The sequence below is a fragment of the Schistocerca gregaria genome, chromosome 8, assembly GCF_023897955.1.
Source record: "Schistocerca gregaria isolate iqSchGreg1 chromosome 8, iqSchGreg1.2, whole genome shotgun sequence".
In the NCBI taxonomy this organism is placed as follows: Eukaryota; Metazoa; Arthropoda; class Insecta; order Orthoptera; family Acrididae; genus Schistocerca; species Schistocerca gregaria.
Genome location: NC_064927.1, coordinates 253,895,783 through 253,913,051, shown reverse-complemented (window position 1 = coordinate 253,913,051; position 17,269 = coordinate 253,895,783). Strand labels below are relative to the sequence as shown.

The window sequence follows — 17,269 nt, the reverse complement described above, 5'->3', positions numbered from 1 at the left end:
CAATAGTGGTAAGGCCATGAGCATTAGGGATATTCGTGTGAAGAGGGGTGTCATCAATAGTGATGAGCAGGGCACCGTGTGGTAATGGGACAGGAACTGTGGAGAGTTGGCGGAGGAAATGGTTAGTATCTTTTATATAGGAGGGAAGGTTCTGGGTTATGGGTTGAAGGTGTTGGTCTACAAGAGCAGAGATTCTCTCAGTGGGGGCACAGTAACCAGCTACTATTGAGTGTCCTATGTGGTTGGGTTTATGGACTTTAGGAAGCTTGTCGACAATAGGAGGGCGGCGAGTGGTAGGGATAAACAGAGACAGGCTCCAGGGAGAAGTTCTGAGATGGGCCTAAGGATTTGAGGAGTGACTGGAGATTCTGCTTGATTTCTGGAATGTGCTCACTGTGGCAAGGTTTGTAGGTGGATGTATCTGACAGCTGGCAGAATCCTCCTGCCAGATAATCCTTGTGGTTCAAAACAACAGTACTGAACCCTTTATCTGCAGGTAGGATTAAAAGGTTGGGATCAGTTTGTAGATGGTAGACTGTGGTTCTTTCCATGGATGTAAGGTTTGAGATTAAAAAATTCTGGAAGTTAACAGGGGGTGATTTGGGGTGAGGACAGTGGGACAATCACGGTTGGATGGAGGAGTGTTCAACATTGGTCTTTGGTTGAGTCTGACTGGTAGGGTTGGTGGCAATAAACCATTCCCACTGTAGGAACCGGGAGAAGGAGTGTAGGTCTTTAACAAGTCCCGCGTGACTTAATTTGGGAGTGGGGCAAAAGTTGAGACCTTTGAGGCTAAGACTTCTGATGAAAAGGTTAATGACTGTATTTCAGGTCTGTTTATGTTCTGGATTCTGTGTGGTGGTGGAAGGGAGTTTTGGAGGGTGGGGTAAATGTGTTAGGTCTGCAAGGCAGAGTTTGTCAGCTACGAGGGGACGTGGGGACATTTTGATGTTGTTGTAGAAGTGATGGACACTGGTATTCTAAGGCAGGAGTAGGAAGGGAGAAGTGTGGAGACGTTTTTGAGTTGGCATCGTTCATGCTGCTCTAGTTCCTGGAGGGAAAGAGTTTGAAAGTGTATTATGGGTTCCAGGAATTTGGGATTGCATAGCAGGAGAATTCTGTAGATTGAGGGAAGGTACTACAAGGAGATTTGAGCTTGGTTGATATGGTTTTGCAGGACTATGTTGGTGAGGGCTAAGGATTGGTGGAATCCGAACAGGTGGAAGTCACTGTGAAAGGGGGGTGGGTGCCGGAGATGGGTAATTTGATGTGGGACTGGGTTCTGGCTATGGATAAGGAAAGACAGTATCTCCACTATATGGTGAGTGGCAACTTTCCTTTTCAGAATGAAGTAAAGTTCTGGGTGGACATGGCAGCAGCAGTGTCTCTTAATACGAAAACATGGGCATCTGGGCTCTCCAATGATTATGTTCACAAAGATACGAGTAGTGACATACATCAAACAAACAATACCACCATGAGGTCAAATTAAGATGAGAGCTACACACAAAAATATATGCACAGAAGTAGCATTCTTACATCTAGCTTTGTCCAAAGCTTCTAACACATTTTTGAAATCTATGCCATGTCCTCTGGATCTGATTGCGGAGTTACATTTTTATGCTTAATCACTACTCAGTTTCTAGATCAACATAAACATAAATCTTTTCCCATACCCTACTGTTACACAAACTGGAAATGGTGTGTTGAGATTTTGAACAATTTTCTGTGACTGAACTAAGTTGTGTTAAAGAAATTTAAGTTGAAGTTTTTTCAACCCTTTGACTGCTGGGGACATTAACTCATCATGCCTGGCTGTTCCCTTGGTGCGCCTGACGTGTGTAAGCGCAGCCCTTGGGTCTTCCCTGGAGTGCTAAGGATGTGTTTATGTATACTGTGCCACAGGCCTTTCTATAGCTATGGACAAGTTTAGGCGCACTGAGTCAAAGCTACCTGAGCACTACAGACGTGTTAACATGCAGAGCTATCTTTCTGCCCTGCTCTTCCAGTAGCTGTTCAGTGGTCTGACTGTATAGTTTGAGAGTGCATGTATGTTCATTGCTGTGTTCCCTCTTTGCAGAATTCAACTTCGATCCCTGTGTTTTCATCAGTTTTCTTGTTTTCTACACGAGATATGTGACTAAGAGCAGAAGAGAGTGTGAATTATCTGACATTGCTGGCAGTGATAAGTCTTCAACAGAATCTCTAAGCTGTAGTTCTCAGCTCTTTACACATGAGGGGAGAGCAAGAATCACAGCCAGCAGTTCCTCTGAATCCGAGGAATCAAAGTCACAGTGAAATGGTTTGGCAAATACCCCGGTTAAGTGACATTTGACTGGAAAGAAACTGATTTCCAGCTGTTAAACCATTACTTCGATGACTCGAGCTCAGGACACAAATGTCAATTAGATACTGACCCAAGCATTCTTTCATTTTTTGTGATATTTACGTCTCAAGAACTGTTGCAATTTATTGCAGTTGAAACAAATCATTTTTACATTTACACCCAAGAAAATACGACAGAATCTGAATCCTCTACTGTCAAAGTGGAAAGATACTTGATTTTAGGAAATTTATTGTTTTGTTGCCATCTGTCTTCTAATGGTGCAAGTTCAGAAGTTAAAATTAAGTGATTATTGGCCCAGAGAGACATTTTTGAACACACCAGTTTCCGGCATTTTCTACTTCTTTGAGTGTTACACTTCAGTGAAAACTGAGTACGGGAGGCAACAATCTATTTAAAATTAGGACAATTGTTGAGAAAGCTTTTAAGACATTTCATAATTCATTTTGCCCACATCACAAGCTTTGTATAGATGAAAGTCTCTTTCTGTTCGAAGGACAATTATCTTTTACTCAATTTATTCCAACCACGCGAATAATCAATTTATTCCAACCACGCGAAGTAGATTTGGGATAAAGACATTTGTACCATGTGACTGTCAGAGTAGGTGTATTTTGTATTTTATTGTATGTACAGGTGCAACAACACAATCGGGTTCCACAATTTGGGAAAAGTGGCAACTCTTAAGGGACCGTATTTGAAACAGGGTAATATTCTATATGTTGATAATTAGTACTCCAACCTGGACCTGTTCCTCTGGCTTCACAACCATGGAACAGCCGCATGTGGCACTGTTCATAAGAATGGGCGCAACATGCCAAAACTGCAAAAGAAATTAAAACAAGGAGAAACTGAGTTTAAGTCAACTGACAAGTGGTGCGACAAGAGAGGTGTGCATGTTTATGACAAGTCGCACAACACAAATGGTTGAAATAGAGAAGAGTGGTAGACTGACAGAAATATTGGCAAAAAAATACAGAAATGGCAATGTATTGTAGATTAAAATACGGGTGTGGGGTGCAGTTGACCGTTGTGACATGTTACTGAGCTCAGTGGAATCACTGCACGAGACTGTGAAAGGGTACAAGAGATGATGTTTTCACATTCTGGATTTGTGCATTGTAAATGCTCATGCTCTTCACCAGTCAGTAACAGGATGAAAAATTGAACTCTCAGAGTTTCACCTTTCTCTCATGAGGGATTCTCGTAAGGGTGACTGCAGAAAAATATGCTACACAACAGAAAAAAAAGCTGGTAGGGGAAGGCGCTAAGATGGCGAGGATCCTCTGTGATTCACATACAGACTTTTCCACCTGTTATCATGAGTGAACATTTGCAGAGAAGTATGCTAATGCGCAGTTGCCTGGTTTGCATGAAACAAAGTGTGCCAGGAAACTAGATACCAATGCAAAACTTGCAATGTTCCATCATGTGTTGTACCCTGATTTGAGACTTATCATACAAAGAAGCATTACTAATCATTGGAAACTAAATCTGAGAAAATTTACTGACAGGCGTAAAATTACTGAATTAAGCCCGACTACTTCATATGCACCAGTTTATTAGCAAATGAACAGCCTTTGTGGTTGAGATGGCGCAATATCTGTATTGTGGCAAATGTAATTACGCCAAGTACATTGCGCCAGTATAACAAAACCCAATTATTAATTTACATAAGATACATTTGAATTATTAACATCTAACATGGACAGTTATATTCTTTTATCCTCAGTAGTACAAATGTAAATCACATTCGGTCTACTTGTACAAAACCTTTTCCCCATAAGAGATTTAAATGCCTTTAATCAATGTAAAACAACACGCCAAAGTTAATACTCTGTTCTCAGTGCGATTTTTCTTGCTACTTTGCCTCTGTTAGCCGGTATTGGAAATTAAATTCATTGTTCTAGGAAGGGTGGAGGCACTTAAAATTTGTTGTTTGAATGAGACTGATTTTGAAGCATTACTAGAAAACCGTATTTGTAAAAGTTGTACTGAATATACCCTGCTTTCATCTTTTCACAAAAATTGACATTTTTTAAACTAATTTGTAGATTATTGGAAAATAGGGGAATAAAATTTTTTATTCCTTATTGTTGGGCTGTTAATCTATTGCACACTAAATTTTATTTTCATCTTGCAGTCACTATACTAGCTATGCAAATCCGAAGTTTTCACTGTTTTTGGGCCCGATTTTCATGCCCAACTTTCATTCCAGTTATACAGCTTGGTATGTTTTACAGACCATAGTTTTTTTTACCAAAATCAGAAAGAAGATCCCACGTTTTTGACATTTTTTACAAATCTTCAAATTTGCACGTAATTCATTCAGTACTTAATCTTTTGCCAATTTACCAACAATTTTCTGCTCAATATGGCTACTAAAATTTTTTTCATTACTATTTTTAAGAGAATGCATAAAGTTGTACAAGATGGCCAAATTTGATTTCTTTACAGAAGCTATTACTTGAGATATTACAAGTCAAAGTTGCCAAAAATTCACACTGGCTCTGTGCGAGTCGCAATCAACCGAGAAGTATACAGCACAGGGCGGGTCGGGCAGCACGAGCCGAGCCGGTCGTGGTGGCGACTCCGAGGGACAGGCACGCAGTGCAGGTAGCCTGATTACGCCGCAGGCTGCAGCGCCTCAGCGTGCCAAGCAGATTGGTGCGTCTCGAGCAGTCAGAGCGTTAAAAGCTTTAACACAGCTTCAATTTCGCAGAATTAATCCAGTGTCATTTGTCATGCAAAAGATGAAACCTGGATTGCTTACACGGAATGGAAGTCACTACCTCCATTGCAGGTAGTCAATGGGCATTACCAAGGCTCACAAATGTATTGGACCTATACATAGATGTGTTCACTTTTAAGACTGCCATGAACTACCAAATAATGTCTGTCTATGCCTTACCCCATTGCCAGGAGAGTTATTGGCAGAACTAGCTGTGAGTCAATACTTCTCCAAAATAGATTTCGCTGATGCATAACTGCAACTGACACTTAAAATGGAAACCCAGCAGATCCTAATAGTAAATATGCCTTATGGCATGTATGAAGACAATAAACTGCCATTGCAAATCTTGTGTGCTGGCTATATTACAAAGGTGTTTGCATCAACTCATCCTCAGGGAATCTATGTGTAAATTACCTGGTTGACCTCGCTGTACAAGGGGACTTATAAGAACAATAAGTTAAAATATCCATACACTCAGAGACTCCAATATAATATGTAAGAAGATATTAGAAGGAGGGTAGTAACTAACATCAGCAAGAATGCACAGGCAATAAATAATCTTCCGCCTCTGAAAACCTTGAAAGAACTATGATTATTTCAGATAAAATTAACATACTACAGAAAATTCAAACCGAATGTGGAACAGGTAGACCATTTACTCAACCAGCTTCACAAAAAATCTGTGTTTTCATTCGTCTATTGTCTGTCAGAGGGCTCCCAGGGAGTTAAAAAGTACTCAGAGCTTCCTGTGCAGTCCTAAAGCATTAACTGCGCACTGACGCAGTGCCGTGAGACATCAAGAAGGCGCCGATCTGTGCAACAATGGAAAGAGCGGGCAGCACCACACCTCCAGGAAGACAAGAATTCAGTGCCCCTTGTCAAGGCTTCAAGGCTGACTTATCCAGCTGCCCATTGCTGATTGGGCTCAGTTTGGTCATAGACTGAGCACCATTACTGAGTAATAGGAAGGTGACACCTAGTCTGTGTTCTGCAGGTAGTAATGGTACGTAAAAATAGTTGCACGTAGGACGCACAGGAAGCCCCTAAAGCCACCTCATAATGAGAAGTTAATTTATGTTTCTTTTCTTTTTAGAAATAAAGTGTTTTATTAATCTGCAAGTGTCATGTACAAACATTTCTGGATTTTCCTGCCACTGGCCACTGCAAATTCTCTCCTTATTTGTTTGTGTCGATGCTGACTCCCACAGTAACCAACACAACACTTCCTGCCTATTAATCTCCACACCCAATAAACCCCTTAAGGCATATATACACTAAGCCAACAGGGGCCAACATGAGGCCGTTAACTGTTTTGTTGGTTGAGAATTGTGTAACATCTAGGGGCAGAAAATCTGAGCCAATGAAGCATTTGGCCTTTATTGTGGTTCTGTCTCCTGGTGGTAACGTCAGAGTGTTGGCGGTTCATTGTCATTGATACCCCTCTCCCAGTGTGGACACTCTGTCGAATGTTTGTTGATGCAGTAGTGATTTTATTTCATATCTAGATCAGATTTGTATTTACGTTTTTCAGAACAGCCAAAAGTCTTGACATATTTCATTGATAAGTTTCCCAGTTTCATTTAACAAGAACAATATCTGGGACTCCGGAATTTACACTTTAAAATACAGTAATTGGCTGTTCAATCAAAGAGCAAAACCAGTCAATAAAACACACCGAGTGCAACTTTTGGCTGTTCTGAAAAAAACAGAATTTCAACAATTAGTGTTTCCCCTGCAGGCAATGCCTGCTCTTGCTATGGATGGGTATTTACTGTGTTTAAAATACTGGGTAAAGAGTGGAATATGGAGAGAGCATTTAAGTCAATAAAGTTTTATCTGATGTGAAAAGAAAGTGGTGTCTTTATCAACATCTTTCCACCATAAACAATGATGAGAATAAAAATGAAAGTGGAAGTGACTGGCTGACTTTCTGCTGTAGGTACCGTTCTCCTTAAAGAGATGTTGTCTTTTGACATTTTAGTGTCTACACAATTCAATAAAAATTTGAGCCCTGTAGCTTTAATTACAGAAAAAAATGGAATACCCCATATTCTGATTCAGTTTGAAGTAGGTATTAACTTTGTATCACCACATTCATCCCTACTTTCTAAAAGAGAGGTCGCCGTCCAGTGCCATTTCTTCATCATCATCATCATCATCATCATCATCATGTGACTACTACAAAATCCTGTTGTTCTGTCCTGATACTGGCTGGTGAAACTTATTAAAATGATACTCGGTAACAACAACAAAACAGCTTCAATGTTGGAAATATATCAGAGCCAATTGCGATTCCATATTGCCAAATCCCTTGGCCCCTAACCCTTTGTTTGTTGCGAATGATAAGCCAAATGCCAATGCACTGGCAATCTATGTTTGGCCAAATCAAGTCTCTGTCACTCAATGGCCTAGTGTGTAGGTGCCTTTACATTAGTCACTGATGCGTCACAATATGGTATTAGAGTGGTACTGTTGCAAAATAATGTGTGTCACCAAGCAACAAATTGTGTGTGCTTCAGTTCTCTATCAAAGTCACCTGAGAGAACAGCACAGCAAATACAGTCGGGTCTTATTCCTTAGCAATAACAATTACGACATTTAAAAGGGTGATTCAAGGAAAAACCTTAAAGAAGCTACAATATTTTCACATTTAACAATGAACAGAAAACTTACATGTAATTTTTTTGATGTCTCCCAAATGTTGAATGCATGTATAGTACTGTTTCAGAGGAGCATGAATACCATGATGAAAGAACATATCCGTCATAGAGGAAGCACCCCACATAGTATGTGACACTGGCCCACAATTTTTATCACCTGAGTGAGTGATTTTTTCAATGTAGTGGTAACCAATCTTTGATCATCACTCCATTCCACCTAGCGTTAATTTACAGATTGACTGGCTTGTCACGACATTCGAAACTCAGATGGTAAAAATGGTGGTGGTGGTGGGGGGGGGGGGGGGGGGGGGGAAGTAATAATAATAATATCTGTGGTTAAAGCCATATTACTACATGACCTTCCACATCTAGGGCAACATTGCTAATCACTAGATGTTTCAATTATGGAAAGCTGTGGCCAACTGCACTCTGCTAGTCTGACATTGTAACTTGTTCTGATTGCAGCAGCAGGGTAAAAATGGAGCCCTTCCAACCACTGCTTAATGCCTACCACTGCCCCATACCTGTAAATGCCCTTTCAACCATGTTGCCAAATCCTTAACAGTGCTACAACCTCCACCCCAATATTTGCCCTATTACAACAGCAACAGACACCAAAGAGAAAGCGTATGGCGACTGAGCTACTCTAATGCTTTGCCAGAACCTCTGCCCCTACTCTTGTTGCTCAAGGACAGGAAAACTTGTGAAAGCAAACCACTTACCAACACCCACGATAGTATCTGACCCCAGGCTAATGGTTGCAGATCATGCACTATTGAAGCAGCTGTTCTTAAATGAGGCATGCCACCACACCTGTTTCACCGCCCAGGTTGGCAGAACTGTTGATTGAAGTATGACACCGGCATCCATTCACAACCAGGCAATGCGCTGGCTATGCCATTGCCGACCCTAAGTGGCAATTTAAGGGGGGGAGGTCTATTATAGCCCCATCCAACAGCAATGAATATGCATAGATGTTCAGACTCTTACCAGATGAGGATATCAGTAAGTGGCATGTAGAGGACATGGCTACAGGCCAGAGCCTACCACAAACAGTGCATGTGAGCATATGCTGTTGCAAGAGGCAGATGCACTGTAAAACATCGATAGTGGTGTGATGCCACTAACACCAACAGTGTGATAGGATAACACTAGTTCACCCTGTTCTACAGAGCCATCCATTACGTACCATGATCAGCTTGCTTACAACATTCATTGTTTTGATTTGTAATCTCTCCTTAATACTGACTGGGTTCTTTACATTGGTTTACAAAGATTATGGTCTTATTTACTGGCTGTGAGTTGGCTCATGAATAGTGGGATACTTTTGCTCACACAACAACTGTATGCAAACTGGATTAGGGACTTATTGCCATGGAATTGCTCTCTGTAGTCTCTTTCATAAAGAATGTTAGGTGTTACCACTAACAGTATACTAAAATCACAACTTCTGAAACTGTTGTTTCCATAGTTTGTAGGAAGATTTACCTAATTCCAGGAAAGTTATCCAAGAAATAAAAGCTTCCATGTGGGTACAATAAAATTAATTAATATCCCCATGTGCATTTATTTGAGGTTCTAAAAGTGATCCTATACCTTCATTGTAGCTAGATATTGCAGAAAGTGTTCCTAACCAACAGTTTTAATTTTGAAATTGGCAAAAAATATAGATGTAATGAAGAAATGTAAAAACTTAATTCATTTAGCCATAATCTAAAAGTAAGGTATGACTATCAATAAAATAAAAATAAAAATGGTTTATTTTTTAACATGTTTGTTAACATGCACTTACAGTTATAAACCATGTAAATAATTCATACTCGACAAATTTAAGTGTGTAATGAACTTGGTTGTAGTTTTTTTTTTTGCCGGCCGCGGTGGTCTCTCAGTTCTAGGCGCACTGTCCGGAACTGTGCGACTGCTACGGTCGCAGGTTCAAATCCTGCCTTGGGCATGGATGTGTGTGATGTCCTTAGGTTAGTTAGGTTTAAGTAGTTCCAAGTTCTAGGGGACTAATGACCACAGCAGTTGAGTCCCATAGTGCTCAGAGCCATTTGAACCATTTTTTTGTAGTTTTTTTTAAATTTTTGTTAGAGGGTCTTGAAAAAGTTAAATCCAGAGTACAGCCTCAAAGGGGAGGGTAAAAAATGCACGATTGTAAACCTATAAAACATACCTATTAAAGTTTTAAATTATTGTAGCTGTGTTGGCAAGAGCAAGGGCTCCGAGTGCTCACAGAAAGAACTGAAGCGTAAATTGTTATACCTTTTTATCCATACAAGGTCATGAGTGGTATCGGAGATCTTTAGTTATTTCCATATTTCTACATATCCAGAAAACTTTTGATACCATTTCCCACAAATGGCTTCTAATCATAATGCTTGCCTATAAGGCAGCTGTGAGACTGCATTTCCTAACAGAGGGGTCACATTTTGTAGTAAACAAATAGAAGTCATTTAATGAAACCAAAGTTATACTGTTCTCAATCTGTATACATGATTTAGCAGGCCTCCGAGATTGTGTGCGTATGACTTTCCTTTACTGTCTAGTAATTTCACCAGAAGATCAAACTGGATTACGCAGTTATTTAGACAAGACCTCAGCATGTTGCTAAAAGGGACAACTGATCATGAACAAAAAGAAATTTGAGAAGTCACCACATGAAGACAAAAAATAGTTAAATTTTGGTTACTTATAAATGACACAAATCTAAAGGTTGTCTGGGCAACAAATTTCTTAGGCATTATGAACAACTTTAATTGAACCACTATAAAAAATGTTTGGGGGGGGGGGGGGGGGGAGGAGATGATGGCAGCCAAAAACTGCATTTCACTGGCAAAACATTTAGGTGATGTGAAAAAACTATTAAAGAGACTTATTACATTAGACTTGTCTGTCCTTTTAAGGAGTATTGCTGCGCAATATGGGATCCTTGCTGTACAAAACCAAACGGTGACATTGACAAAGTTCAAGGAAGGGCAGTGTATTTTGCATTATCATGAAATGGGGAAAAAAATGAACAAGTTGGGGTGGCCGTAATTAAACTAAAGGATTTTTCATTGAGGCCAAATCTCTTCACGAAACTATCACCACCAATTTTCCCTTACAAATCTGAAGTATTTTGTTGACTCTCACCTCAATAGAAAGGAATTAGCATCATCACAAAATATGAGAAATTGGAGGTCACAAGGAAACACTTAGGTGTCTACATTTACTAGATGCCAGAATGATTGACAATTATCAGAAATAGGTGCTATGAAACCTCTGCTAAACACTTTTGTGTTGATTGCAGAGGAGTACAGACATAATTACTTTTATTGATGAATAAGTTTAGAAAATTTACAGGTTCCAGCTTTTGAATGACTTTTCAAACCTGTTAACTGCTTCCCCCCTTTTTTGCTAACACTCAATTTGTAGTGACACCTGTGTCAACAGCAAATTAACGTGAACTGGCAGCTTTATTATATTAGACACAAACTTTTGCGATTGATTTATCTAACCTAATATTGAAATCAATGGATTTTCACCTCCTTTCTTTCTCGTATTTCATGGTTTCCTCTTAAATGGAGATTGAGTGACTCAGCACCACATCCCCTCCTTCCCGTTTAAGTCTCTTACTTCTCTAAAGAAGGAAACTGTGGAATAGATAATTAGGAAAACAGATTTTTTGTTTTTATGTGTTTTTCTATTTGTTGTACTGGCAGTTTAATTTCCTACTGCCCAGAATATTTGTCTGTGAAGTTAATGAATTTGTTAACTGAATTTTCCTTTCTGCACAATAAGAAACAAATTTTGAACATTACATAGAGAATGCAACAAAATACGTACAATTTACGAATTCCAGATTCAGATTTCTTCCATGGAGCATCATCAGGTTCGAAAGGAAGAGGTCCTTGTACTGGTGGTTCCTCTTCTTCTTCACTAGGAGATCTGAAATAAGTATTGCAATTTCTATAGCTAAAATTTTACATAATAACCTCCATCATAACTAACTTATGGAACACATTAACAGATACTTATATATTGTATTGTGCCACACACAGCATGAAATACTTACAATTTGAGAATCACTTATTAAATGAGTGAAAGTGAAGTGTTTTGCACCAACAATAAAACAATATAAATGCTCCTATTCATTTGAGAAGAAATTAATGACTTATCTGCTATTCATTCATAAAATAACTTTGTATTCTGTGCCCTCTAGATGAACTATTTCTACTACTATTAAGGACAGTCTCAGAATATCTGTGAAGTTATATGAATGGATCTTTCTAACAATTATGAAATCACATATGTAAAAATCACAAACTCGGGGCAGAGATCAGGAATAGTATTATCAACTTAAGAAATTAAGTTTAATGAAGCCTAATATTTTCATATCTGAAAATATCAATAGCACCAACATGCATGCAAATGTCACAAAAATTTGTTTACATCACAAGATGTAAATTCATATTTTTTGCATCATTAGGGACCATTTGTCTATTTCTTCTAAAAGTGAGAAATGTATGAATTTGTAAGTGTTGGCACTAAGTACACTAATGACAGGAAACATTATGACCACTACCCAACGTGAGATTGTTCACCTGTTAGCATTGCAGGCATGTGACATGGTAAGGGAAGTATACAAATGAAGTACACACACACAAACGTAAAATCATTCAAGTGATGAAATGAGCCACAAATGTGAAAATACACATGTGACTGACAAAACAGCAGACTGTTATACTTGGCACCTGGAAATGAACATCTCCCAAACAGTGACGCTTGCTGGCTGTTCGCATGACTGCCTTGAGCATCTATGAAACACAGTTGCAAGATGGTAAAGCTTCAAGCACCTGTCGATGCGTTGGACATTGGCGTCTCATCACAGAACACGGATGTCAGAGACTTGCCTGCTCTATGAAGTAGAATATGGGGCAATTTGTGGCAGATCTGGTTGCCAGTACATTGCTGCTGCAGGCATAAGTGTTTCACTGCACACTGTTCAGTACACATTGTTGGAAATTGGGCTCTACAGTAGAAGATCACCATGTGTTCCCATATTGATCCAATGACATCATAAATTATGATTGTAGGGTACAATGAATCATTTCTTGTTACACAAAGCTGATGGCTGTGCTAGCATCCAGGCAAATGGCTTCTTGAAACCAGCACTGCAACACAGGTGCAGGACACTGGATGAGTATTATGGTATAAGTGTCCTTCATCTGGGCCACTATGGGATCTGCTGTAGTAATTGAAGACACTATGACAGCTGTGAACTACAAGTACATTATTGTGGACCAACTGCAACCTTTCATGTTTGGTACCTGTTAACAAGATATGCAGATCATGCATGTGTGATTTTTTGATTTGTTTTCTATATATAAATGCCATATACTTTCAGAATTCAACAGCAGTACAGCATCTTGCTCAATATTCTTATGCATTTTGCTGGCTTTCTGCCATGTTTGCTGTTCTTTCCTATAGCATGTGCCTCAATTCAACAATTACTACTGGTACTTTTGTGCAGTTTTAGAAATCTACATTCATTATTAACAACTGATACTATGCGTTGTGTGACAAAAGTGCATCTGCCATTTTCTTAACAGGAGCATCTACAAACAATTCATTTCATTGCTCATATTCTAAGGTGGATTTTGTATTGTAAGTACAAGTAACGTAAAGGTCATGATTAGAAAGTGAATATGGACAAATTTAATTTATGTGCACCCTGTTCAAGTGTTCTAGTGGTGCTTCTAGTGTGAATCCTCTGAATACATTTTAAATCTGTCACTTCCATCCATCATATTTAATTTCATCTAGAGATTAAAAATTATTTCAGTAAATAGTCTGAGTGTGAAGGAAAATAATTGTTGACAGGTTACTCAAAACTTTCACACTATCTTTGGAATTTCTTGGTCATCTAGATATACCAAACATTGTTTTATGAAGGCAGTATAGCTTGTATCCAGTTATCCTCAAGTATGTTCCTTGAGAACCTAAGCTACAATTTCATGTGACATATAGCAAACCCAATTCACTTGGACACTGCACTCTGGGACACTAGAAAAGGCCGCATTATGGTCTTGCACGCACTGTCTTTGGGAGACATTTTTCCAGTGTCTTTTAAAAAATCCACCTTCCACTGACCTTCCATAACAGGTATTCTATGTATTTCTTCTATTTCACACAACTTGAAACCCTAGTGATTTAAATAATGAGAAAGGCAAGCATTCCAGCAGGAAGCAGCGGACAGTTAAAATTTGGGCGCAATGTTTACAAAGTGGTGGGATAGCGCCAAAAAGCAAATAATGATGGCTAAAAAGCCAGTTCCCAATATGCAGCCGAGTTAAAATAATCTCCTCCCAGCGGGAGGGCCGAGAGGAGGTCGTCCAAGGTGCTGGGAGAGGCTCAATATGTCTAAGCTCCCATGAAGGGAGGACCATTGGCCTCCTGACAGATGGCAACACAGAGATCATCGGAGGGAATATAGCTACTCGTGGGCTAAGGGATGACGACTGCAGCAGTGTCAGCAGACCAACATGACCAGGGACCCATAGAAACACGAGACTGCCTCCATGAAGAGTGAGCAGGTGACGGTTTTCCTGGATGAGTAGAGTACAGCGCACACAAACTTTGGAGGGCACTGAGTGAGTTTGAGCAGAGGACACAATTGGAAATGTTGTGTCGTCGGATGTACTCCGTGACCGGATACAAGGCAAAGAGCTTGGCTATAAATACTGATAAGTGTGCCAGAAGCCAATGACGACGGCACCCGACCCCAGGTCAGTCCGAGAGCCATCAGTGTAGACAAAGATACTATTACCAAGTTCCATGCGAAGGTCATGCAACTGGAGGCAATAGACCAAGGCAGGAGTAGGGTCCTTAGGAAGCAAATAAATGCCAAGGTTAACATGGGCTGCTTCACGAAGCCAAGGTGGTGAAGGGTTCACATCAACTGAAAAAGTCTCGTCTCATGTAGTGTGAAGTTAAGCCGCCGTAGCAAGTGGCGAAAGCAGACTCCAAGACGCAACAGAGAAGATGGATAAGCCACACACTGACCGTCAAAGGAATCATCAAAGAATGAGGCATTAGGAGGGGTGGCCACACATGGCAGGCAAACGGCACGCATACCTGCTGAGGAGGAAGTCACAGCAGGAAGACAGTGGGAGTTTAGCAGCTTCAGCATACAGACACTCACCCAGGCTGGTGTAAAGGCGCCCATGGCCGAACAGATTCCATGCTGGTGGATAACGTTGAGATGGCATAAGAGGGATAGGCATGCGAACACAAGCAAAGCACCCATAGTCGAATTTCAAATGGACAAGTGACCGGTACAAACACATGAGGGTGGTTCGATCGGCACACGAGGAAGTACCATTGAGGACACGTAGGAGACAGGTTCTGCTTACTGCAGGCTGCCAAGGAAGACACATGGGTGAACCAAGAGTGTTTCCTATTATCCTCAGGAATTTAGTAGTTTCAACGAACCAAAGGGCAACAGGCCCAAGATGTAGAGACGGTGGGAGAAACCAATTGCACTGCCAGAAATTAATGCAGATGGTTTTGTCATGGGAAAACAAAGCCATAGTCGATGCTCCAGGAGAAAAGCTGATCAATACAGCGCTGAAGACGCCACTCAGTGAGAAAGGTCCGTGCAATAAATGGCAAAATTGCCAACAAAAAGGGAGCCAGAGATGCCTGGTGGGAGACAGGCCATGATAGGTTTAATGTTGATAGCAAAGAGGAAGACACTCAGGTCAGAACCCTGAGGCACACCGTTTTCCTGGATAAAGCTATCCGACAAGGCAGAACCCACATGCACCTTGAAAACTCGATCTGGTAAAAATGCCTGAAGGAAACAGAGCAGGTGGAAATGGAAGCCCCACATGTAAAGAGTACAAAGGATTCCAGTTCTCGAGCAGGTGTCTTAGGCCTTCTCCAAATCATAAAACATGGCCACAGTCTGGGGTTTCTGCAGAAAGCCATTCATGACATGCGTGGACAAAGTAACGAATGGTCAACTGCAGAACGCTGTGCTCGAAATCCACACTGTGAATTCATCAGCAAAGTGCGAGACCCGAGTCACCTTAGCAGCTGGGCAGTCAGTCATACGTTCCATCACCCTGCAAACACAACTTAAGAGAGACGGGCCAGTAGCTAGAAAGGTGGTTTTTGTCCCTGACAGGCTTTGGTATGGGTACAACGTTGGCTTCACGCCAGTGTCTGGAAAATGTGCCCTCTGCCCAGATGTGGTTGGCAGAAAGGGCTTGCCTGTAAGAGAAAGGTGCTGCAACATCTGAATGTGGATGGCATCTGGCTCTGGGGCGGAGTATTGGGATGAACTGAGAGCTTGATCGAGCTCCTCATGCTAAAGACAGCATTGTAGCACTCACAATTCAGAAAAGAGAAAAGAAAGGTACTGCACAAGCCTCCTCCGCTCGTTTTCGATGGAGGAAGGCAAAGTGATAGTGCAAAGAGCTCGAAACTTCTGCAAAATGGTGGCCCAAGGTGTTGGAGATAGCAATAGGGTCCACTATAACACCATCTGCTACTGTCAGACCAGGAATTGAGGAATGGATCTTGGTCCTGGCGAGCCATACGAAATTTGCCCACATGACAGAGGAAGGAGTGACACTGTTAAAAGAACTAGTCAAGGAATGCCAGCTAGCTCGTTTGCTTCCCCAAAGAACAAGATGACACTTTGCATGCATCTGTTTATAATTAATGCAGTTTGCCATTGTAGGACGTTGGTTAAGAACACAGAGAGCACACCTCCGTGCACGAATTGTTTCGCAGCATGCCTCTGTCCACCAAGGGACTGGAACACAAGTTGGAAGGAGTGTGCCATAAGAGACACTGGCAATTATGTGGGATTTATTCACAATGAGTCAATCAGCTTCCCACTCAGTATCTACAAAAATGTAAACATTATTAATTCGAAGACTCTTCCTGCTGCCCCATGGTTCCTTGTGGTCTCACGTACTGAAGCCTGACAGTCCTTCGCCACAGTCAATCCGTTTATTATTCAGAAAGGTGTCGATGCAAGTGCTAGCACTGTGAAATCCTGCTCTCATTTACAGAATGGCACTTTGCTTTTGGAGACTACTTCAGATTCTCAAGCACAAGTACGGTTTGCTGCCTTGCTTCTCCATGGCTACCCTGTTCTTGTTGAGCCCCACAGAACTTTGAATTCTTCCTGTGGTGTAATTTACACGACACTGCTTGACGGTCTAACTGAGGCCAAAATACAATCTTACCACTCTGATCAGGGTGTCATTGCCATCTATCTTGTAATGAAAAAGGTAGATTGCTCCTTAGTGCCCACCTGCACTCTTTTCCTCACCTTTCATAGGGTGGTGTTGCCGTCCAACTCAAAGCAGGCTACGAAATTATCACAATCTGGCTGCACATTCTGAACCCAATGTGCTGCTACCAGTGTCATCATTTTAACCATACGAGAACATCTTGTTGACACCCAGCGAAATGCGAAACATGTGGCACGGATGCACATGAGGGCCATTGTTTGCCTCTTTCTCCCTGCTA

At 40.9% G+C, this 17,269-nt stretch overlaps 1 protein-coding gene across 9 annotated transcripts in view; it reads right to left on the bottom strand.

Moving 5' to 3' along the window:
• The window catches only part of LOC126285432 (RILP-like protein homolog), a 138,488-nt gene that overhangs the window by 24,204 nt on the left and 97,015 nt on the right, over positions 1 to 17,269 (bottom strand). For all 9 annotated transcript variants that reach the window (XM_049984819.1, XM_049984816.1, XM_049984813.1 and 6 more), the window contains one exon: positions 11,567 to 11,668. In XM_049984819.1, coding sequence (XP_049840776.1) covers positions 11,567 to 11,668 — 102 coding nt within the window. The remainder of the gene's footprint in view (positions 1 to 11,566; positions 11,669 to 17,269) is intronic.